At 39.9% G+C, this 25,409-nt stretch overlaps 1 protein-coding gene across 7 annotated transcripts in view; it reads right to left on the bottom strand.

Moving 5' to 3' along the window:
• Positions 1-10,295: 10,295 nt before the first annotated feature.
• Positions 10,296-25,409, bottom strand: part of NKTR (natural killer cell triggering receptor) — a 45,452-nt gene continuing 30,338 nt past the window's right edge. For 4 of the 7 annotated variants that reach the window (XM_052808000.1, XM_052808007.1, XM_052808045.1 and 1 more), the window contains 9 exons: positions 24,946-25,168; positions 24,203-24,358; positions 22,897-22,984; positions 19,870-20,015; positions 15,900-18,839; positions 15,560-15,655; positions 15,167-15,226; positions 14,475-14,573; positions 10,296-12,805 (listed from right to left, as the gene is read on the bottom strand). In XM_052808000.1, coding sequence (XP_052663960.1) covers positions 12,727-12,805; positions 14,475-14,573; positions 15,167-15,226; positions 15,560-15,655; positions 15,900-18,839; positions 19,870-20,015; positions 22,897-22,984; positions 24,203-24,358; positions 24,946-25,168 — 3,887 coding nt within the window. In that variant the 3' untranslated portion in view covers positions 10,296-12,726. The remainder of the gene's footprint in view (positions 12,806-14,474; positions 14,574-15,166; positions 15,227-15,559; positions 15,656-15,899; positions 18,840-19,869; positions 20,016-22,896; positions 22,985-24,202; positions 24,359-24,945; positions 25,169-25,409) is intronic. The other 3 variants (XM_052808027.1, XM_052808016.1, XM_052808036.1) reach the window with 3 other exon arrangements.

Here is a 25,409-nt window from a genome sequence, read left to right as displayed (position 1 = left end):
ATGTCGTTACTCTACTCTTAAACATGACGGCGCCTGCCAAGACCATCCATCCGCCGCTGCAAATCGCAGCCCGGGCTGGCCGAGAGGGAGTCACCACCTCCCAGAGCTGCAAAATACACCTTATCCCAAGTCAGACGGTGTTTTCCTTTTGAGGGATCACAACTCCACCGGGAATAGCTTTTCTCTTTGGCTGGCGGAGGCAGGGAGGGGAATCCATGTTGCAAATAAGACCCTGACCCATCAGAATGTCCAGTGAAGCTCCTGAATTTATATTTTCTGTATTTTTCATGCACCTAGTAATTTGGCCACCCACAGGTATCTGCTGGATCCAGCAGCTGCCAGGTTTTAATTCTCAGAGGAGCTTGTATTGGATTCCAGGTCCTGCTTTCTACCAATTTTGTAATAATCAGGTTTGATTTTATACGTGGTAATGCCAATTTTAGGAAGTTTACTTACAACCCTTGAATTATAGCACAGTGGTGAGAAGATCCAAGTATTAAAGAAAAATTGCTTGGAGGAGGAAGGCAGAGCCCCCCCCCCACACATACTTCCAGATTCCCTGCCAAATATTTAGCTTATTTTACCCCTAGCAAAGAAATCCTAGGATCGTGGATTTATGTTGGAAGGGGTCTCCAGAGCTCACATGGTTCAATGTCTTGCTCAAAGCAGGGGGTTTCTCATCTTTATATTTCCTCTGCTTTCTCAGCGCTTAATCCAAGGACGTGGACCAAAGAAGAGCCTTAACCTGTATCATCTGCCCTGCTGCTGAACATCACAAAACACTTATTGGGTACCAAAACCCATAGCGAGGTGAGTCTCTTCCCGCTGCCTGGCTTTAGCATCTGCATCCTTTGCACGGTGTCGGTGTTGACAGACATCAACTCATTAGCAGTGGGACTCGTTAGAATCGGTGCTGCAAAAACACAGCACCAGAACTGGTGCCTTGGGGTATTTTTTCCAGGTGGGTCACCTAAATGCGTTATAAGAGAGGAAAGCATGGTGCAGTTGACATTACCCTGCTTTTTGAGCTGGTCCTGCTCGTCCCTGGGATGAGTTACAGCAGAGGACCAGTGCATTGCGGGGACTTCGTTTTGGGGGAAAAAGGGCTTATTTCGAGTGTTACTTAACTGCAGGTTTTAAGATCGAGGCCTGTGCACTGGATGCATCAAGCAAGCCAAGCCAAGCAACTCAAGCCAAGTCGTCCTCGCTGCTGTTGTGTTGGAGAAACAATCTCTATTAACAACTTCACTTGGCAGTTTCAACATTTTGGGGAAAGAAATATTTTTATTCTCCCACCAGGCCATTCTCCAGCCATTATTGGCTACTGCTTTCCTTCATGAACAATTTAACTCCTGTTACGTTCAGAGCACTGGACAAAAGTAAATTTAGAAAAATTTAACCTTTTTCATGAAAAAACATGTGGATTCTATGTTGGAAAATGACAGGATTTTATAATTTTTTTTTTTTTTTAAAGGCCCTTGACAAGACCATTAAAGTTGCCACTGGAGAAAAGGTCCTTTTGTGGCTTGAAAGCTACTTTAAAGACAAGAAGCAAAAGGTAGGGCTTTAATGGTCACTTTTCAGGATTGAAAAGAGTCCCTGGCGTGGTTCACCAGAGACCGAGTCCGGGGTTTCTCAACATCCTCATCAGCAATCTGGAGGAGGAAGAGCAGACCTACAGCTCCGCGTTTGCAGGTGAGCTCTTGCAAGGTCATCAAGTGCCACACCGATGGCAAGAAACTCCAAAAGGTTCTCAAAAAAAAAAGAAAAAGCAGAGAAAGAAAGTTCCAAATGAGCTTTGGTATAGGAATACATAAAATAAAGCATCTGGAGGAAAAAGGTTTAAACCACGCTTGTGCTATGCTGAGGTTGGAACCGGGAGCCAGAGCTGAGATCTTGGATTGCCACCAGCAGCTCTCTAAAATCGCTGGCTTGACGTGCAGCTGAGGTGTGTTCAAGGTGGCAGCCAAAAAAAGCCAAGAAGTTGTTATTTCTCTGCCTTCCCTGAGCACGTCCAACGCTCAGGGAATCACTTTGCTGCTGCGGAAAGCCCGGAGGCATCCACGTTTCCACTACTGCGTGTATCTCCAAGAGTCGTGATCTCCAAGAGAAGCATGATGGTGTTGGAGAAGCAGAAAGAAAAACAACTAAAATGACTAATGGGATGGGGCAGCTGCTTTATGAGCCGAGATGACAAGCTCAGGACCCTTCACCCCGGAGAAGGGAAGGCTGTTGGGAGCTTACGTGCAAGGTGCAGCAAATCATGAAGGCAATGAACACAGTGAACGCAAAACTATTACTCATATGAGTAGCACATCAGTTTAAAACAACAACCGAAGTCCTCATTTAGCCAGCAGGTTGCCACAAGAGCCAAATACATTAACAGGGTCAAAAAAGGGCTGAAGAAATTCACGGGCAATAGGTCTGCCAACAGACACTAGAGGGAATGGGCAGGCTGGTACCCACCAATGTCCATGATGCAATGGTTGCTGATGCTGGGAGAGCAGAGAGGAATGAACTGAAGATATTTTGCCTTGTGCGTTCAACTGAAATATTATCTCCTGTCGCTGCTGGAAAAGACTATTAGGCTAGATAAACTTACTGAAAAATGGGGCAGTTTACTGGACCGGACTCTCCTAAATCCAGCGAGATGCACTTGGATTACTCCTCATCACCTCTAGACTTCATCAAGAAGCAGCGATAAGCTTCAGTCCTTATCCAATCCATAGCTAAGACGTACGTTAAGTGGTTCCTGCGTTGTCTCGTGCGAACTCAAGGACCGAATTTCTGCAACAGCTCCGAAATGCTTCGGTGTCACCCACAAGTCACGTTCGCAGCGCAGCGATGGGTTTGCTTGTTGATGAGCCAGGTGTGAAAGCTGCATGGGTCTTCCCAGCACGGGGCTCGCAGTTCAAAGGCATCTTTACATATCAAAGGATAACGCGGTAAGAAACAGCATTTCATTAGTCAGGAAGTTATAAATTGATATCTTGATTGAAATAATTATCAAGAATTACAGGAAATACCTGGAGATGCATTCATATTCAAGAGAGTCTTCAGGGAGTAGGGGAAACTTTGCCCCAAATAAGAGTTTCTGTTCAGGGATGCAGCACATCAAAGTGATGTCCTACCTTTCCAACCCACCACATTGGTTCTGCCTTTCACCTATTTTCTTAGAACAAACCAGATTCTTACTTTTTTCCTTAGATAATCTCAGGTAGGGAGTGATTTTTAAGACTGCTGGGGAAATGCTGGTACTTGGGGGAGTTGCAAAGCAGATACGTGTGAACTGCGATAATTTCAAAGCCCCTCTCCTCCCCTCTGGCTTTTAGGTCCCTGGAATCCACGGGGAACCTTTCCATCAAGATAGGGGTATAAATTGGTAATGTGAAAGACAAGAAACCATCTTATTCAGTAAATACTCATAGATAGAAAAACCAGTGAATTTTCCTCCTTTGCCTAAGCCATCGAAAACAATGCCCCAAACAAAAAAACTTCCAGGGTGAAGATCACATAGAAATAATCTGATTTATTTTTGCTAAAGAAAAATATTAAATGCTGGTATCTGTGCTGGTATTCTCGACTCACGGAGGATGCAGAAAGATATTCAGCAGAGAAGGTCACACGGGTGAGCGGAGGCCTGGAAAAGATGTCGTAGGATGAAAAAGCTCAGAGAGCGCGCGCTGTCACTCAGTTTTTCAAAGATAAAGTTACAGGGGGGATTAGAAACACGGTCTCTGAGGGCGACTATGGAAAACAAGCAACAGGCACCTTCAGCCAAGGTTTTATAAGACCCAACATCCAGAAGCTCAAGTCCGACAAGCTGAAGTTCTAAGTTCTAATTAAATTAAGACGCCAGCCCCTGCTCACATCCCCGCATCCCCAGCACGGCTGCGCTGGCGTGGCTGGAAGAGGAAAGATGGCAGGGAGAGATGACACGAAGCCGGAGGAAAGCACTGCTGGAAGGAGGGAACATTGCTCGGAGGAGTTATTTATGATCCGCCGGGAAACCGAAGAGATACACAGCCTGGGAGTCCCTGGGGATCTGTCCCAGGCCTGGTACTGCTCAAAATATTTTTTTAATAATTACTTGCATGAATAGAAAATTTGCTTCTTACAGCTGCAAATGATACCAAGCCGGGAGGGACTTCAAGTACTTTGGAGGATGGGCTGGAACTTCAAAACAATCTTGACGCATTAGAGAAATAGCCTGGAAAAAAAAAAAATAGGCTGCAATTTAGTAGAAACAAAGGGAAAACTTGCTGTTTGTGTAAGAATAGCTGAGCTGCAGAGCACAGCACGGGCAGGGAGCGGGGCAGGGGAAGGCAGAGGCGGCAGCGCATCCCTGCCTGGACGCGAGCAGTTTTCCTCACGCTCTTGCAAAAGCAGCGAACAGGCAGGCAGGGACACGTAACCGCTGCCTGCGGGACACGCGGAGCGATGCTTTAGATCCGCGTGGCACCGCGAAACCTCGGCTGGAGAACGCTGTCCGCTTGGGTATGGGGATTTGGGGAGGTTACGGGCCGGTGGCGGAGTCCGGGAGATAGTCAGATCTAAGAAGTTGGAAAAAAAACCCACAAAGGACCCCAAGCAAACCTCCAAATCCCCCCAAAACCAAAGGACTTGGAGCTATTTAGCCCAGAGAAGACCAGATTCGGGCAAAAGCTAGACCAACTCTTTTACAAATACTTAAGGTGGCCTTTTTCCTTCTACCCAAATATTTAAGTGGAAGCAAAAAGGTCATTCTGTTCTTCTCTAACTAAGAAGTAGTGATGGGCTTAAGTGGCAGCAAAGGAGCTTTAGTGTAGACATCAGAAAATAGATATTTTTCTTTTTAATAGTGTGAATAGTTCAGGCAATTTTGGTTTTGGCACTTCAACAGCTGAATCTCAGCGCTGGCAATTTTTTATAGACAGGTTGGATAAGAACTACTGCGATTTATGCAGCTAGAATTGATCCTGCCTTTGGGAAGGAGGAAACGGTGCATAGCTGAAAAGGTCCCTTTTTGCTACATTCTCTGGCACGAACTTTTTCTGAAAGGCATTGGTTTGAAGCTGTTGATAGAAATGAAAGATGATCGTGGAATCTGTGCAGTTTGCTGCAGGAAGTCCATAGGAAATCCATCGCTAAATCTGGATTTCTCCATCAGTACATGTCTTTTGGTACATATAGCTGTTTTGATACAAATTTTATTTTTTAGCTTGCTTTCTTCCCCTAGTTTAATGGAAAAAAGAAGAGAGGTGTATTGCTACACTCAGGAAATCTAAAATTACACCAAGTAGCAGAGGCACAACTAGGCAGCCTGTGTTTTATATGTTATTCGCTCATATTCCCAGATTTGCCGCTGTTGACCAAATTATCCTTAGACGGCTCTCATTTCTCTAGTAAGCAATCCTGCCGAGCTCAGTAGGGAATCACATCTTCGCAGCACACTTGTGAGCTCTCGAGAGCGGAGAATTGCCCCAGATGACACAAAAAGCCTGTGGTGGTACAGAGAAACCAACGTCCATCTCAAAGTCTTAGGTAACGCTCTACTCTCCAGGCCATCTTTCCACGGATGAAAACATCAAGTACTTGATATCCCGCCTCCCTCTTGGTTTTTTGACTCCTTAAAATAAAAACCTGTTTGTCACAAGGGAAGGATTTAATCTTGGAAGAAGGGAGAGGTAAGGTCCAAGGTCAAGAGCTCATGGGCTGAAGGCTGTTGCTATTCAGCCGGACTTGAATAACCATGTAGGTCCTAGCAAAGTCAGTGGAATATAAGATATCTAGCACGTTCCCCAAAATTACATCGAAGCCTCGATGCCAAATAGCGATGTCGCTTGCAGAGCAGCCGCTGCCCTGTGCCAATGACTACGGGTGACATTAGCAGCTAACGTGGAGGAACCCTGGGCAGCCCTAGTCATGGGACACAATAAGGACTGACTGGTCCCTACAGCGAAGACATTGAAAATAAGTGAAATAAAGTGACCAGGGAACCGTTGCTCGCGATGTCTCTCAAAATAGGAGCTAAGGACGCTCAATGAAATTATCAAACTGCACATTATGGTAGGAAAAAAAAAAAAAAGACATCCCCACCCCCAGTGTTACTTCTGTAAAAGATGGAAGCCATCACTAGAGGATGCTGCAGACCTCAGCAGCATAAAGGGATTACAACCCCAAAATCCCCCAACTGCTTTATAGGACCATTATTAAACACAGTGGTTCACATGCAGCCGTTGCAAAAAGCCTGCTAAGTTTATCGAGAAAGGATTGTTAATTTGTCCTCTTGCTTTTTCTTTTCTTTGTACACCTGCAACTTGGTTATAAGCGCCCATACGCTACTTTTATTCTAGGACCTCAGCTCTTTTATACTAGGAAAGCTTTGCAGCTGGCTCTGCCAGAGCCCGCAGACTACCTAAAACAACAGCCCTCCGTGTTGGAGGCTGCCCCTCAACTTGAACATCTTTTCTGATAGCAAGGCACGTCAGGCAGTCAACTGCTTTAATCTGAAACAAGCGGCATTTGGTTTGGCCACGTCAAGTGGGCAGGGGGCACCGGGGGTGGAGGTCTGCCGTGGAAGCGCTCACCTCCCTTTCCCTTCAAGTTCTGCGACAGTGAATATGGACAGATAAAATAGACATAGCCACACTGATTTTAAAAAAAACAACCAACCTACTTTGTGTCAAATATCTAGACCTCTCAATAGAATGGGCTTGTGTGGAGGATTGACCCTGGCTGGACACCAGGTGCCCACCAAAGCCGCTCTGTCACTGCCCTCCTTGGCTGGACAGGGAAGAGAAAATACAACGAAATGTTTGTGGGTCGAGATAACGACAAGGAGAGATCACTCACCAATTACCATCACGGGCAAAACAGACTCAACATGGAGAAATCAGTTTAGTTTATTACCAAACAAACCAGAGTAGGGTAATGAGAAATAAAACCAAATCTTATAACACCTTCCCTCCACCCCTCCCTTCTTCCCGGGCACAACTCCACTCCCGAGTTCTCTCCCCCCTCACCAGTGACACAGGGGGACGGGGAATGGGGGTTACAGTCCGTTCATCACACGTTGTCTCTGCTGCTCCTTCCTCCTCGGGGCAGGACTCCTCACTCTTCCCCTGCTCCAGCGTGGGGTCCCTCCAACGGGAGACAGTCCTCCACGAACTTCTCCAACGTGGGTCCTTCCCACGGGCTGCAGTTCTTCATGAACTGCTCCAGCGTGGGTCCCCCGTGGGGTCACAAGTCCTGCCAGAAAACCTGCTCCAGCCTGGGCTCCTCTCTCCACGGGGCCACAGGTCCTGCCAGGAGCCTGCTCCAGCGTGGGCTTCCCACAGGGTCACAGCCTCCTTCGGGCACCCACCTGGTCCGGCGTGGGGTCCTCCCTGGGCTGCAGGTGGAGATCTGCTCCACCGTGGACCTCCCTGGGCTGCAGGGGGACAGCCTGCCTCACCGTGGTCTTCATCACCACAGGCTGCAGGGGAATCTCTGCTCCAGCGCCTGGAGCATCTCCTCCCCTCCTTCTGCACTGACCTGGGGGTCTGCAGGGCTGGTTCTCTCACATCTTCTCACTCCTGTCTCTGGCTGCAGTTTCTGTTGTGGTTTTTTTCCCCTTCTTACGTACGCTATCCCAGAGGCACTACCACCGACACCGATGGGCTCAGCCTTGGCCAGCAGCGGGTCAGTTCTGGAGCCGGCTGGCATCGGCTCTGTGGGACATGGGGGAAGCTTCTAGCAGCTTCTCACAGAAGCCACCCCTGTAGGCCCCCTGCTACCAAAACCTTGCCATACAAACCCAATACAGTTTGCTTTTTCATTTTTCCTTAAACCTACTTCTTTGACCAGCACCTGAAGACCCAAGAGCCTCCGTCAATTGATTCATCTCACCAGTACATTCCCAAAAGAGTTGGGTGTTCCTCCTGGAAACACAGCCATCAGCCCCTTACCCTCTCCCATTCCCGAGGATGTTCCCAATCCTCCTCATGTTTTTTATGGCTCGTTTTCCAAAATGCATCGGGGAGAAGTTACGCAGACACTGGGTGGCTGGAAGAAAAAGAAAGCCCAAGAGGAAGGACAGCCCCTTCCTGGCTGAATTAAGGAATTCATTAAGGAATTTTGCAGCCGAAGGGCAGGACTAGGATGTAACGGCAGGGTGGGAGCTGCAAGTGTTCACAGGCTGCGTTGAGCTTAGACCATCCTTTGGGTACGGACATCGGTTTTCTTGGGCTGCACCACGCTCTTTCAAGGACAGATACACATCACAGCAGAAATATCGATACCAAATTAATGCCCACCCCCTCTCTGTGCAGTCACTGTGACTTTGAAATATTGCCTCCATTAAAAATAACCCCAAAACTGCCACAGACTGTCTGATTTCACACATGCAATCCTATCTACTTTAGAGGGATTACATAGACATCATTCAAGACTGGGTCCCTTTAATTGTTTATGTATTTTATATTTTACCACAGTTAAGCAGCTAAAGCATTTTAAAACCAGGTAGAAAATCATTACTGTTTACAAGCATATTAAAAAAATATATATTTATATGGCCATTAAGTAGGAGTGGAGCACGCAAAGCTTTATCTTCTCACGATTTAAAATCCCAGGCAGCGTTCAGTTTGGAAATTACACCAGACGGATTCCAGAGTGCAGCTCAAGGTCATCTAAATACTGTGTTCTGCTCCAACCTGTAAGCATGATCATCACGAACCACACAAAGCCATCAACAGAAATTTAATACACTGTCAGATACTTGGTGATCTTCTGAAAGAGCACTTTAAATGCTTCTTACCCTCGAGTGCAAGGACACAAATAGCCCTTGTTTAAAAGTGATACAGTAGGAAGGAAATCTCTCTGCGTATCGATATCGTAGGAAAAGGGCATTTATGCTGTCACTTTGTAAATACGTGCTTTATAAGAACTAGTTGTTTGATAGCCAGACGGTTCATTTAATATTGTCTTATTCCAGACAAGTTAAGTCACTCACCTGCAACCAGAGACAGAACGCTTGCTCTTACAGAGCCACACCACAATATTCTGTGTACTACGTAGTGGATAATCTATTGCCAAAACAACCAGAGACATACAGATCTAACCCTATTCAGAACTCCCCCCTAGTGTGGTTTGGGGTTTTTTTTGATGAAACCACTTACACTTGAGTAATAATTTTACTACCTAGCAGGATTTAAGACTTATTTTAATAGAAAAATGTCACTAATGAGTAATACATTACCGGGTGCCAGCCGCTCTATTTTTAACACTGCAGGCTCCAGCCCTGCCTCCAGCCTCCTCCCTGCAACTCCGGCTTGCTGCCGGAGCCGGCTCAAGGTGACGGCTTGACCTCTACGGCAGCAGGTCCGCAGCACCTGAGAGCAGCCCCATGATCCTGATGTTGAACTTCTGCACCGAATATGGCTTTTTAAGCACAAAAAGCAACATTATGCCTTTAAAAGAAAGGTTGTTTTAACAAGGAAGATGGAGACTGTTGCACACTACAGTGCGACGCAGAGGTTGTCTTAACGTCCCTTACACTACTGTTTTTGTCTGCTGCCTTTGATGTAGCCGTTCACCCTTCCCCTATCTTAAATTACTGGGGTTTTTTACACCTTCAATCACTATATAGCTCGTATCACCTGGAGTCCCTACTTTTCCTGCCTAGGATTTCTTGTCCCTCCTCAAAGGCAGCACTCCAAAGTTTGGGAAATGCCAGCTTAACTGCATCTTGCTAAAGACTAAACTGAAGAAGGAAACACTTCCACTTGTCCTTTTTACCTTAGACCAAGGCAATTAGCCTTTCCATTAGGACAAAGCCAGTATTTTCCGATGAAATCCAGTTTTTCTGGAACAGAAGGTCTGAAAGACTAATGGATTAGTCTGCTGAGCCACTACATCTGCTGACCTGAACTAATACCACATTTCCAATATGCTACGGAAATGATGTGGGAATGTGTATTTGGGAAAGAATATTTAGCAAAGTAGTTAAACTCAGCACATTTAGAGATTTCCGCATAGATCTGTTAAGTGTAGCTTTTCACAAAGGATAGGAACCTTTTACATATCTTCAGGAAATGGCGAGACCTCAAATCACTTGGAAATTTCAAAATATTTGTTCCGATGACGACTATTATGTAAACCCAGCGCAGAGTCTTGCTGAGGAATCATTCTCTATGTAGGTCAGGAGAAGGAAAGGCAACTTGTACGCAGCCTTGTAAGGGACAAAAGCGGATACAGAAATTGAAGTATATTTTTAATTTTCCTGCCTGTTTCCCTCAAGCAGCAACGGAGTGTTCCAGATGTAGAGAAAACAGCACTTGCAGATATGTACAAAAGTTTATTTTACAAACAGCAACTACTTTTGAATAACAAAATTGCAAAAACATAGACCAACATTAGAAAACCAGCTCAGGGGTACATTTTCTATCTGAAGCACAATTTAACAGACTTCACCAAGTAAAAATACTCCCTGCCCGCTTCCCTCACACTCCTCCCCAACCATTCACCTGATGGAATTTCTTTATAAAGCTTCAATTCAAGATATGAAATAGACATTAGTGACACTGCAGTAATTTTGGACAACTACCATTAATTGACTGACCATATTTCTATTACCTTTTCCTGGCCTTAAAAATAAGAAGCCAACTCAGATCTGAAACAGGACAAAGTCCGATTCTTGAGCACTTTTTTCTCTAATAAGTATTGAATGGTAATGTTTACATTTGTGTATTTTGTTATACCACTAGCCCACTAGTTCTATTTTCTCAGTAAGGAAAAAAAACAAGTTACATTTGTATTTAAAACTATGAAACTGCAACAAACATTATCTTGAGTTAGCAATGAAATATTTGTTCAGGACTCTGAAATGGCTGCTACTGCTAGAAACGTGTCTGTAAATGTATACTGACTTGAATAATAAATGTACTTAATGTTAAAAAGCATAAGAAGCTTACAAAATATTGATTCAAAAGGATTACGTGCACACCTTTTTCACTGAACTACAAGAGTAGGAAGGGTCTAAGTCCAGAATTTTGGGTTCTTCTAGAAAGTGAAAAGCCTATATGACAAATTCAGTTTTAAGAACCTGTGTACAAATGTCTTATTCAGCTGTTCATGGAGAGAAATGGAGGGCATCATTACAGTCTTCAAACTTCACTTTGAACTTTCTTTTCATGTTTCAGAAGTGTACCAAAAGCTAATTTTGGATAGCTTAATTCAATCAAAGAGACAGTACGAATTGACGTCTAAGCAGGAAATTACCACTTTTAATTTTCAAAGCTGTTGTGTCCTGATGAGATTTAAAAAAATCATTTTCAATATTTGAAAACATTTGAGAAAATGAAAGCATCTCAAGATATTACAGAAAGTCAGTAATGAAAACTATTATAATACAACAGTACTCATTAGCTCTAATAAAGCTAGGTTAGTCTGTGTTTTCACTACAGACCCCACTTTTCAGATTATATTATGCCATTAAAAAACTGTTTCTTAGTACACAACGTTCTAAACACTGAAAAACTTTACAAATTTTTTTAAATCAACTCAATTAGATTATTGCAAAAATTACTCAACGCTTTTCTGCTTAAATCTATGGGGTTTTTGCAAACCATTTACCTGGAACATGGAGTCATTTTTGGTATTAAACTTTACTTTGGAAGTATTATCCATGTTTTTTATCAGGCATACCAGTATTGTTGTAGTCGTATCACTTGAACTATATATAGTTCCATATCTGCAATATCAATATCCGATATTCCCTGTGGCAAATGGGATACATCTACAGACATTTTATAAAGGAACCATTATGGTTTTGTTTTCTCAAAAAGTTATTATCATGTATGTTTTTAAAAAAGCATTTTGAAGAAACTCATGATATACTCAACGGTTTACAACATTCAACTTTAAAATGTGTTGAAGTATGCCAAGCACTGTAATATGAATTGAAATTAAATTCAAAAAGTGTTTAGAAATACTTTTCTTAGACTCTTAAGAACATTGATATTTATCACAAAAGTCACTTTTAAACATAAAAGTTTAGACAAGTTAGATATTAAGATCAAAACTCATTCATCACACTTTTGCTCACTGCTTGTCAGTTTGACAGTTCCCACTGTGTATAATCTCACCCTTTTCAGCAGACTTCTGTAATATCACAGCTCAGTAAGGATTAAGACAGAGTGGCAGTCTTTGTTTTCATCAGCTAGCTGTTGTGTATACACTCTATGTAATGCAATAATCAACAAACAAGACAGCATGGAACCCATCTTCCAGTATCAAAAAAAGCATTTTAATAAACTAGAAATGGCAGCCTTTGTAAGAAGTTTTCTTCACAGTTTTACAGTTGATAGCATATATTTAATAGTAACAGGCAGAAAGCCCTAAGGTGTTTAGAAACATACTTGAAGAGAGTACTGATTGCTGCACCCAGAAAAGCAGTGGCAGCCTATTCACCTAAGTGTCATTCATGGCTTGAAAAATCCAATTCAAAGAAATAAAACTGGTTTTTTTTTTTCCTGTTTTGTAAAAGTAGCACTTGACATAACACAAACCAAACCAACCCGTTGAGTTGAGCTCAGTGCTTCTCTCCGTAAGTAGTCAGTCAGTCAAGTGAGTTCGCTGTTAAATGGTAAAGTCTCAGCTAACTCAGTAAACACCCTTCAACTTCACTTGTGACACTGTAGAAACAGTTTTTTTAACATAACACTGAAAAAATTATTAAATACAGTTTCCATCATCAAAGAAAAGCTTTCAGCTATATCTGCTGCTTTCACTGGGACTTCGATTCTTAGAGTAACTGCGATCACTTTCACTGTCAGAGCCATAAGATCTACAAAGAAAACATTAAAATGCCTCAAATTGTATTTTGAGCTTCAAATTCAAAATTGCATCACGTAAAAAAGTTGTCAAGACAGACACACAAGAGACAAGAAGAAAGCATACAAGAAGTCTTTCACAGGATCGTATTTCATATAACTGAAGCATTCATTAAAGTACACTCAACATTAAAATAATCAGTAACTTTACATAATGAAAACCCTGGGTAACCCAAGTCAAAGTGTGTTTATAACTACAGAGTTTCTTGCTTTCTCTGATACAGCTAAGAAATCATCCAAAATAACTGATCTTGTAAATGCTAATAGCTGACTGAGAAGTGTATTCTAATAAACATAATTTTATATTGCAAGTGTTTCTCAACTAAGACAACTGCACAAATCCTTGGTTTATATGCTGCAGTTTTTCATTTGAAGAAGGGTCTTAAGAATTAGGCCCAGGACACACACAACAACAGGAGTGTGTGAGTGTTTGCAGAGTGGAAGTTGTAAATTAAAATGTTTTGGCTTATCCAGAAGAATTCTAAGCTCAGCACCTGGCCAAACATCAAGATAGAGTCCAGATGGTTTCAGACAAGCTACAGGGCATATTCAAATTACACAGAATAAACTTTCACTGGAGATTTTCTAGCCTCGTGCCTGTAAGGAAAGCTTTCTAAATGAAAGATGAGCATATCCTAATCCAACATTGTTTCCCTGAAGCTTCCCAACATCCTAAACCAAGTCTATTTCTCCATTCTTCATTAAATTGCATTCACTTCCCCTCAAAAACAAGATGAAAGTTGTCTTACTGTCAGAACTAGATGGGGAAATGGGTGAGAGCAAAGTCCATTAAGAGTTGGTACAAAGTTGTGAAAAAATGAGTATGAGGACAGCAGAGGATGAAAATTTACAGCAGTCTTAGAGATCTGCCTGGTTTACCACTGACCAGTGTGGGATATATTAAAAGGTACAAAACAAATCATCACTGATATTCACTATCTATGTAAATCTCTCCCCCTCTCTCTCTCTCTCTCCTGTTCAACTTCTGGTCTTTGTGAAATGTGCTTGCTTATGCCTATATAATTCCACTGGACTGAGTAGAAGAAAATTTATCCTGAATTCATCAGAAGCACACTGGATTTGCAGGTAAAATGTTCTTCCAAAATACCTTCTGGGAAGTTGAAAATTAATTCTGTAAACACTGCAATTTTTAATTTCCCTTCCAGATTTTTTATTTTAAAATCCACTTTTCAGTCTCAGCAGAAAGAATTTACCATTAAATGGAATTCTTTGCATACCAGGTAGCTTTTAATTCATAACAGGGCACTTGATTTAAGACTTGAGAGCTAGTTTATTGTAGTTTTTAAGAAAATTATTTAAAATTATTAAAAAACTCCAAATGTGCTTATTTTGAATGCATACATAAAATCAAATGGAGCCTTCTCAAATCTTTCTTATCCTAGTTTCTTCCCTATCCTCAAATTTAGTATGTCAGAAATTCCGATTTCCTCACTCACACACTTACTCCAATTTTAATTGGTTTTAATTATTACTTTTGGTAACAAGGTATTTTCTGTGCTGGGGGAGGAGGGGAACCATTAGCCTTCATGAACATCGTAAGTATGTATTTAGCAAATTCTTTTGCATAAATACAGTGACAAAGTCATGCTAGCAAAAACATACCTGGATCGCCTATCATAACTTCTAGATCTTCGATAGCTGTCACTCCTTTTACTTCTACTTCGACTTCTGCTATAGTAACTATCATACGTGTATGACCTACTTCAAAGAGAAAAGAAAGTAACTGTAAATTTAAAATTTCTTGTCTAAAATGCTATTTATTTTAAATGTATTTTAAAGACATTTATATACAGAGATGAGTGGCTATACAGAAACTACTCTTGAAGGACGTGGCAAACAATAATTCTACATTTTACAGAAGTTTAAACACAAGAAAAAGTATCTTCAAAACAACAGTAAAAATCTCAAATTTATTAATCTAGAAAAAAAAATCTTATTACACATTTAAAAAGTTTTGTGTTTTCTCTACAAATTGTAGATGCAGTAAAAATCTTGTTTGCTAATACTTCTGAAAACAAGTAACAAAGTGATTCCATTTATAACTCAATTTTATTTTAACAGTAAAGGGAAACACATTCACTATTACTTATCTCATATCATCACTTCTAACTAATGCCAGGATGATTTGGTTATTTTCAGCTTTTAAAAGTGTCTTATGTTGATTTTGCTTTGATTCAAGTTGCTGTCGTGATACTGTATTTTTAAGTACCACAGATAAAGGGGTATTCTTATACTAAGACATTTTTATAAGTAGTACATTTATTGCAGGGTTTACATAAAACTATTACCCATACCTGGATCGACTGTGATGACCATAAGAACTACTTCTGGATCTACTTCTACTATAGGTTCGACTGACAAAAACAAGAACACAGAGACATTTTAAGTTAATCAGAAACAAGTGCTGAAGAGAGCAGGGGGAGAGGGGGAGCGAGAGGAAAGGAACATGTTTTGCTCAGAATCCCTCATCCATACTACAAAACGTTAAACAAAATTATTTTTCAGTAACAGGAAATTTGAAATCTGACTGTTTGAACTTGCACATTTCAAGTAGATACTTCAGACTGCAGTATGCATAGCTAAGCACATTTCCAACTCGCTCAGAGATTGAAGCATTGGACTGCTGTGCCTAATTTACTGGTTTCGTAACACACCCCAACACTACCTCCAATTAGAGAAAAACTTACCTGCGACTCTTGTAACTGTGGTAAGAACTACTTCGACTTCTTGACCGATCTCTACTATACCATCCTCTGCTTCGGCTTCTTGTATAGCTTCTTGACCTACAATCAATGAACAACTTTGAAAAGCACAAAATAGAATACAACTGAAGAGAAGATCAGCAGAAAACAGGAAGCGAAAAAGATAAAGCTTTATAATGCTTAAGCTGAATATTTATTCTGTATTTTCTAAGTGAAACAGTGCTGTTTAAAAGAAAAACATGAGTTGAAAAAGAAAAACATGCCTTAAAATTATCGAACTTTCAAGTTAACATGGTAGGCCGTGGGAATAGCAAAAACTTCTTACCTATATGAATATGTAGAACTTCGGGATCGACTTCTTGAGTGACTGTAAGATATGGACCTTGTTCTGTGTCTGGATTTAGAATCGGATTTACTTCGTGACCTACTGAGACTCCTGGATGGGCTATTGTCATCTCTACTTGGAGATTCTTCTTCACTGGAACTGTCTTGGTTCCTTGGCCTTCGATTTAGCCGTGCTGTTTTTCTAACTTCATCAAACAGAGATCCAGGCCTTACTTTATTTTTAGCTTTTATTTCAATTCTTAAACCTGCTGGTTTAGGCTCTGGTGCTGAAGCTACATTCTTAACTTCTGCAGCAGTACTAATTGTTGCTGGTTGTAAATTACCAACACCTTGCAAAGGCTTCCACTTATTATCTATCATATTGCTCTGTGTATTTTCAGTAATTTCACATTTTAAACTACAGTTTAAAGACACAGGGACAGAGTTACTTTCTTGCCTTCCCATTTCTTTTTCTTCTTTAATATTAATAAAGTCTGTAATACTGTTTCCCAGTTTGACAGCATCTTGTTCAGGGGTCTCAACCTGTAAATCTTTGTTTATACTAGCACTTAAAGCCTGAGGTTTAGCAGTGAGAACTACAGGAGACAAAATGTCCACATCAACCTTCCCTGGTGAGTTACGATCTGGAGTACAAATCTCCATGTTGTCATCTGTCTGAATAACATCTTCCAATCCGTTCTGGTTACTTTCTTCAGCTTGTTTAATCTCATTCTTGCAAGCGGTCACATTTATTCCTGAGTTTAAAATACTGGTTGAAGCATTTGTTTCAATGCTATCTTTATTAAGGTTACTGCGATCTGGTGAGGCACCACATGTAGTGTTTTTACCTAAAAGGTTTTCATCCGCACAAGACTTTTCACCATTTCCCATTTCATCTTTGACTATTTCATCCTTTTCACAAACTTGTTTATCCTTTATGTCCCTGGTAAGCGGCTTTTCGTTTTTATCATCCTTGGTAGCCGGCTTTTCATTTATCTCATCATCATCTTCTTCACCAAACTCCAGTGGGGGCTGCCAGTGAAACATTTCTTTTCTTTTCTGAACTTTGTGTTTCTTCTCCTTTTTCCCTTTTGATTTTTCTTTTGCTTTTTTGGAATGTGATTTTTTAAGAGTTTTTTTCGATCCATGTTTGTGTTTTTTTGACTTTCCTCTAATGTTTGTTGAGCTAGAACAAGAACTCTCAGATTCAGAAGATGACAACTGTTTGCTTGTCTTCCATGCACAATCAGAATCCAGAAAGCCTTCTGAAGAATTTGACTGTTTTTTTATTCTTTTGTTAACGCTAAGCTCTGTATCAGATCCTGATGTGGCCTCTCCTTCTTCTTTACTGGAGGAGGGTCTGGAGTCTCCCCTATTATGCCTTGCCTCTCCTCTTTCGGAATTTGATTCAGAGTCCCATTTACTACCTGAATAGGATTTTCGTTTAGTTTTTGCACCACCTCTAGGCTGCTCAGAAGATTTCTCTTTAGCTGCTTTCTTTTTAGCATGATCAGAATCCCGCTCACACTTGGATTCCTCCTCCCCTCTCTCAGAACTTAAGCTATTTTTATCCTGTTTCTGAGTATCTCCTTCTAATTGAAAACGGCCTTCTTTTTCTTGGACTACTTTCATTTTGGCAGAGCGCTCACTGTCAGTAGAGAAGTCTGAAGATGATAAACTGTCACTCTCTTTCAATCCTTGAGAAGACTCATCGTAGTCTTTTGTACACTTATAAGGGAGAGTACTTTCAGAGCTCGTTTCTTGCCTCAGTTTAAGAGACCGAGCTTTTTGATCACTTGACGTGGACTTTCTTTTGTTTCTGTGTGTATCATCATCACTAAGGGAATAATAAGATGTTGACTCGCTATAACCTGACCTGTCACTGCGGTATTTACTCAGTGATGGTGATCTACCAGAAGAACGAGATTTTGTCCTAGAGCTAGATGGACTTCTAGATCTTGTATAAGATCTTGAGTATGACCTACTTCGAGAAGACCTGCTTCTTGATCTCAGCCAACTGTCTGAGCTTCTGTCACTATGATATTTGGAATAACCGCTTCGATCACTGTCTGAACTCCTTTGTCGCTTATGATATGAGGAAGAAGTGTTGGCCTCTTTAATGACTACTAAATTGTAATTAGTTTGTGTGGGTATTAAATGGGTTGTTTTAGCTTTCATTTCCTGAATTCGCTCATAAGATGGCTTCCACGGCTTCTGCCCAGGTTTCCACCTCGAAGGCGGTGGACTATCACTTAAGGGTATAACAGGGAGGTTTTCTGGGACAACTGGTGGTACGACAATTTTATCACTCGGGATTATAACTGCTCTTACAGGCTCAGCAGTCTTGTTCAACTTACTTTCATTTAATCGTGTTGAAATATTTCGTGGAGAATTGGAAACCGTCTTTTGAAGCCTAGGGTTAGAACTTGACCTTGACCTGCTTCGAGAATGCGATGATTTAGAGGCTGATCTTGATCTAGAACTTCTTCGGGAATAAGATCTTGATTTAGACCTAGATCTGGATCTAGACCTGGACCTGTAGTATGATCGAGTCCCTCTGCTTGATAAAGTGGATGAGCTCTGGTCTTCCTTATCAGATTTAGACCAGTCTCTTCTGGATGAATGTCTAGAAGACAATGAAGAAGAACGAGATTTCCTCTCACGATCACAAGACGATTTTGTCCTCCTGAGGAAGGAATGAGAGGATTCTACATCTGATGAGGCTGATGTTTTCTTTTTTTTTGTTTGCTTGTGCTTCTTGAAATGCTTCTGCTTTTTAGATTTCTTTTTATGTTTCACCTTCTTTTTCTCTTTTCTGTGCTTTTTGTGATGGCTAGAATATCTCACAGTACTTAGATCAGAGTAACCGTTATGTGACCAGGATCTTGATCTCCGGGATGCACTTCTTTCATCCCACCTGCTTGTACATGGGTCACTCAACCTAGAAAACAAACAAGCAAGCCCCACACTAAGTGGAAATTCTTTAAAAACTTCAGATAAACTAAGTATTTTCCCCACCTCCTATGCAATTAAGTTAAAAAAAAAAAAAATTAAACACACACACCCTTTACTACCAGACAACTGTGTTTTGACTGAGCTTGTTATGCTCGTTAAGATGTAGAATTACGTTACTATCAAGAGAGCTACTTCTCTATAAGAAATGAATCAGCCAACGTCAGCAAATTTTGCATATTGTAGAACCTGTGCACAGATTTAATGTTTTAACTACCCTAGTCCACAGGACTTTGACCTCTACCACTATAGGATTCTTAAACCACGTTTAAATACAAATTTTAAAACATCATCTTATTTAGTATTCTTTTAGCTGGTACGCTGCAATACAGCAATAAACTGTGTGAACGCATTCAGTATATAAAAAAAACTATCAGAAACATTTGCAGTTATTCAGTAATGATTATATACAATATTCTTCAGTCTTCCTTTTAAGGGTTATCTATCATAATTTGATAGAAGCTTATATTTAGTATCAACTCATCAGAAATTCTGGAGAGCTGGCTTCCATCACAGAGTTTGCAGCTGCAGAAAGAACATGTAACTAGAACAATACAGGATTGGTGGATTCGAATGTCTTACTTGGTATCCAAAGAAACCATATAACCAAGTTTGAGGCTAAAGCAAATCTGACATGACTAGCTCTATGGAAAGCAACAGGAAACTGGACAGGTCCATTAGTTACTTATTTAAGAAGTACCCAAGATGGCACCATCAGAAACTACTCTTCTGACCTTCTGACGCCTTTCAGCGCGTGTTCATCTGGTGTCACATTAGCAAAGTAGAAAGGTTTTAAGAGAAGTTTTCCACTTCTAATTTTTTGAATTTAAATGGAATGTATTTAAACACAAAGATATTTACATTTTTTATTCAAACACGAATGACACGCTAGATCTACACAATCTGTTAAAGCTCGTGTAAAAAACCAAGACATTTTAAATTTGTAGTAAGGATCTTACTTATCGCCTTTACTCCACTTTTCTCCACTAGGTGGTCTATATGTTCGTAATCTCTGCATTTCCTCTTTCCAGTGAGGAGGGGTCTCACTGCTGTCATCATCATCGGATTCAGAACATGATCGTGATCGAGGTGGGGTGTGATACCGCTATGAAAGCAAAGATAGATGTTACATAATACATTTTTCTTTAAAAGAGATTGGAAAATATAGAAAATATATGGTGTCTCTTACACAGATTTTGCATGCATCTTCGTAACACAAGCCAGACAACATTATCTACGCAAAGTCCATGAAGAAAACACAAATTCTAGATTTCCTACCAAAAATAGCCACTGTTGGTATGCATATATCCCACATATGAGACTAGATTACATAGCTAAGTGTATCTTTTTCTACTCTGAGAGCATTTCACAAAGCTTGAGAGAGGCCAGCAGCTAACCCATTTTTTCAAAATGTAAAAGGAAGAATCAAGGAAGAGGTCATGGATTCCCTTTATGTAACACCTTTTGGAATAACACAATTACTGCAGATAACCAACTTTTTTTCAGGATACTAAAGCACAGATGTTTCACTTCAGTTAGCAAACACTTAACTACTTGTATGATTAAAGACAAGCCCTATTTCAAAAGTTACTGCTGTTCAGCTCTTCAGAAATGGGAATCCAGTTTAAGACGCCTTCCAAGAGAAAAAAAAAAAAAAAAAAGTCTTTCACAAAAGTGTAATGAAGCTTCACACTTAACAAATTATGCTTAGGCACAGCATTTAAGGAGGCAGTAAGAGCTACTTGTGCAGCAGAGAAAAAACTCAATATTACTAACTCGTTATTTTCCATTACCCAGTTGGATACACACTTAGGTAAATTCTGTGAGGAAATTAGATGCTCCTTGACTCAATAAAGAAAAACATCTGGATTTTACTCAATTATTTTGAGCCACTTATAAAAGCAAGCAAAATGTGAAAAAAAAAAAAATTGCCCCCCAGAATAAAACCAGAAAGATGCATGTATTGATTTATTCAGTTAATTACAGGCAGAAGTCTTTAAGACATTGTTTATATATTAAAAAAAAAAAAAAGATAACCTGCCATGAACATGTTTGAGCTGAATCAGTGACTACTTAAAAAAACAGCTTTTACAAATGAATGGCATATAATAGGTTGCGAAGGTTTCACGGACCTCCCTAGTTCTCTCATATCATACTCAGGAGTCTCTCAGAACCTAAGAGGATTCAAAACTACAAATGATTATTTTGAAAAACATCAAAAAAGTTCACCCTGGGTAGAAACCGTTGCTAATCAGACTATTAGAGATGGCAGAAAAACGTAGTTCTCCAACTAATTGCTAGCCCTAAATTATTTCTGATATTACTGGGTTTTATTCTTAATTTTGCCAAGAGGGTGCCAAAATTATGAAAAACCAGACAGACACCCAAATCCCTGGCAAAAGCCAATTCCACTCAGCTTTAAGCTGTTTCTCCAGAAATCTTTATTTACATAAATATTTCAAAACATTCTGTTTAAAAGGCTTCCTTTAGTGGATATCACAAGTGTCAAATAGAAATGAAAGCTGTCAGATGCAGCAAAGACAGCTATCAGATTTAATGTCAAGGCTGGCAAATAAGGGTTGGTTCTCAGGCAAGGCTCAAACACTACAATACCTTGGTCCATGCTATGGCCATCTAAGCCATTAATTTTGTGGCTTAAAATAACTGCATCACGGGGATCAGTAGAAAACTACTTCTCAAATCCAGCAGCTATCACATAAGAAAATCATGCTCAGAGGAGTCTCGGTTAAGACCACTCTAATGAAAAGTGTCTTCAGCTATACAGATACTGATCTTTATATATAAATTTTTTTTTTTTTTGAGGACTTCCATTTGCAAAAAAAAATCTGGCCTTGGTTTGGTTTATGGTCACCCAAATGCCGCCTGCTAAATTGATCCAGGAAAACATTCTAAAGGGGAAGAATATGCTCAGTCATGGCATGCTACAATATGAAGTACAGTAGAATCAAATGCACAATTACGAAAGCTTTTTTTACTTTCTCCCTCTTCTACTGACTCAAAAACAACAGTGCAGCTGTGCAGTGTTTTGGGGCCTGTATTGTAAGTTATTAGAGAAGAGACAAGAAGACTTTTGCTTGAGTACAGCAGAATTAAGGCAAAAGTTCTCATGATACAAAAGATCTGAAGTAGAAATGAAATCTGCCTAAACAGTGGCAGTCTTCAGAGAGGTAGGTAGAAAAAAAGAAAAAAGGACCAAATCTGCACATCTGCAAAAATGCTTCACAACCAGCACTGCAAAGAAGTAACTTATTGCCCATGCAGTGCCACCTATGAAATTACAAGACTTGATCTCAGCCAGGACAGCTGATGAAATTTGAGAAACTACATTAAGTAGCTAAAAAAATGGAAACAAAAGGTTGACTTAAAATAACAAAAAGCAGAACAAACAAGGTAAGCGATTCTGCCAAAGTTGCCAACAAAACTGTTGTTTCTCAGCAATATATGCACAACCATCAGGAGATGCAAATACCAGAACTTGGGAGAACACGCAATATACATCTGAAAGGGCTGTATACACTTAGGACACTATAGAACAGCTTTGTCTACTGTTATGCATTACAGTCCTAATGCTTAACAGAAACAGCAAGAAAATCCAAAGAGTGGAGAAGAGTAAAAGCTGTTGTCACTTCCCATTACTTTAGATGTTGTGGCTCGCATGGGACGAATCTGGCTGAATTAATTTCAATCTTTAAAAAGAAATAAATTTATTCTTATGTTTGAAGACTTCTCGTAGCTGAGGAGTAAGCATTCCCAAACAATCTTTAAGTAAAAAGACAGTAACAAGAAGCATAGCAAGAAAAGCGTTATAAAATGAACTACCTGACCACAGTATTTCAACCTTCTAAGCTAGCATCTACAACATGTTAAAGTGTCATACAAAGCCTCCAAGGAAATTCAAAGGTCAGAGAAGATACTCTGAGAGGAAAGGGGTGGGGTGTGGGGATAAAATAAAGTTTGTCACATACTATTGTGCCTCTTCCTTTAATTTTTCGTCCAGATTTAGAGACTGATGGTTTCTGGTCAGTCAGAACTGGCGTAGGATCAAGAAGCTTCCTACATAAATTAATAAAATATGAGCTTACATGGAAAAAAACCCAAAGAATTAACTTAAACTAATTTTAAGTAAATAATGCAAAATATTCATTTATTTTGAGATGGCAGAACTAAGAATTCAGTGAATTCTCCAAGAAATAAAGCAAGACACGCCCAGTTCTGCAATGAAAGGCAAATCAACATATACTTGCTTTCAACCAAATGTGTAGCCTATCTGACCTCTCTACCTGTAAATAAATGCTAACAATGAACTTGCAAAGTACTCTGTTAAAGTGGTACACGGCTTTTCTAAAGAGGTGAACTTGTGTTTGGTGCACAAACCATGAAGACAACATGGACCGAAGAGTTTCAGGGTCTCAGCAGTTACACAAATTCAGTGTCTTAGCATAGGGAATAGTAATTCACTATAGTCCACAGGTTCTAAAGCCTTGCTTCTTTCCCAAGCAACAAGAGGTAAATCAGCACTCCTTTACAATTTGTGTAATATCCTCAAAAGAAGCAATTACTAAGGCTTTGGAAACATGAGTAATGTTTCAAGAAAAGGCTTACAGCAGACTATACCATTAACTGAAATGAAAAAACAAACAAAAAACCTGATTTTAGAGGTATCTGGCAATGTAATGTGTTAGCTCATCTAAGTCCAAAAGTGAAGAAATTTGATAGAAAAAGAACCTAATTGCAGTTTAGTAGAGGTGCAACACACAAATTGAAAATAACTTGTGAACTCATGACTTCCTTTATACCAGAAGAAGAGGATTTTCTCTTATTCTCAAAAATCATAGATGGGTCATAAAATTCTAGTTGACTGATTTTGAACCAAAGTTTCTTCTTCAATCTAAGAAAGATGAAAAATCACCTCTCCCAATCCCAAACTTCCCTTGCAATCAAATATTTGCTGTGGTTTACATTGCAAAATTTCTTTCAGAATTATTCACTCATTTTTTTTGCATCATCTGTAATTGAGTTTAAGGTCATAACATGCATGATCCTTAAAGACCAATGAAACTAACTCATTAGATCTCACTGAAAAACCCTGAAATAGGTTGTAAGGAATATTACAAAGAAAACTGTAAAAAGGGCAATTAAATTACCTCATTTAGAAATTCTGACACTACAGCCATCATTTGCTATCAGTACTAGTAATAGAACGTTAGCAGGAAAATTTTACGCATAGTTTCCACCAAGTCAACATTAATAAGAAAGCTCAATTTTCCTTACGGTTCAGGTTCTACATTGACAACAGGCACATCTCTTCTTAGCAAAAATCTATTTTCAGGCACTGGAGGAATTTCTTCAGGACGTACCACAGGTTTGTCCCTCTTTGTGCTAACATCGACTGCTTTTTCTGTTATATCACTCTTGTCAGAAAGGCTGCTATGGGGAAAAATAAGTGGATAAATCAAAATTAACTGTCAACTGATAAACACCACTTTTTCAAAGTGAATTCCAAAACAAGTCCACATGATGCATCAAACTCTAAGATGGCTTAACAACCAAAATGTGTTTCACTAACAACCCATTTTAGGCTAAAGGAAGGATGGTGCACTATTATTTGAAAGAAGGTTCAGTTCTCGCTTTACAGCAAATAATTTTAATTTGCCATTTGTCAAGAAATATTTTTAAAATATAATCAAATACATATCAGAGATCTATTATTTGCCTAATGTCTGACTTTAACACAGGTATACTGAGTCCCAGATACTTTAACATGCTGAGACTTACTCATTTCAAAGTTGCTCTAGCTTCTATCTACAAAGATCTTGAACTATTTCATGGAAAAATCTACTCAACAAGCTGAGCTTTAGGGGCTTTTTGGTTGGTTGTTTTTGCTTGTTTATAGAAATCAAGCATTAAAATCCAAACTTAAAAGCATTTTCATCCTCATTGCTTGAGTACTTCATGAAAACTAAGTAGGATTTCTCAGATTTCTCTGAAATTCTTAAATTTAAGAGACTAGTCACCGTCTTTGGTTTGAGGTTCGCTTGCACCTTGGATCCTCTTTCTTCCTCTCTTCCTTTCTTCGTTTTCTTGATTGTTTGGTTTTAGCTCTTCTTTTACGCTTTCTTCTTCTGCTTCTTTCATTTTCAGCTTCACTGTCAGATGAAGTTTCTGAAGAGCTTGATGCACTGGAGGAGGAGTCTGAAGCTTCTGAGTCAGAACATACTTTCTTCTTCTTCTCCAAAGCTTAGAACAGATATTTTAAGTTTACAGTGTGTACAGGTGCATGCGTGTGTAGTGTGTATATACACAGCACAAAATACATAATTTTTATATGTATAAATACACACACATACTGCTTCAAGAAGCTCTGAACTTTTTTCACAATGAGTTGCATTAAAGCACAATAATAAAACGTCATATAATTGTGTCTAGTCTAAACCCATACTAAAAGAAATGATACAAATATTTTCCAGCAAAGATAGCT

Source organism: Harpia harpyja, chromosome 1 (assembly GCF_026419915.1).
Source record: "Harpia harpyja isolate bHarHar1 chromosome 1, bHarHar1 primary haplotype, whole genome shotgun sequence".
NCBI classification, from domain to species: domain Eukaryota; kingdom Metazoa; phylum Chordata; class Aves; order Accipitriformes; family Accipitridae; genus Harpia; species Harpia harpyja.
The sequence above is the reverse complement of the archived record's forward strand: the minus strand, read 5'-3'. Positions and strand labels throughout refer to the sequence as shown.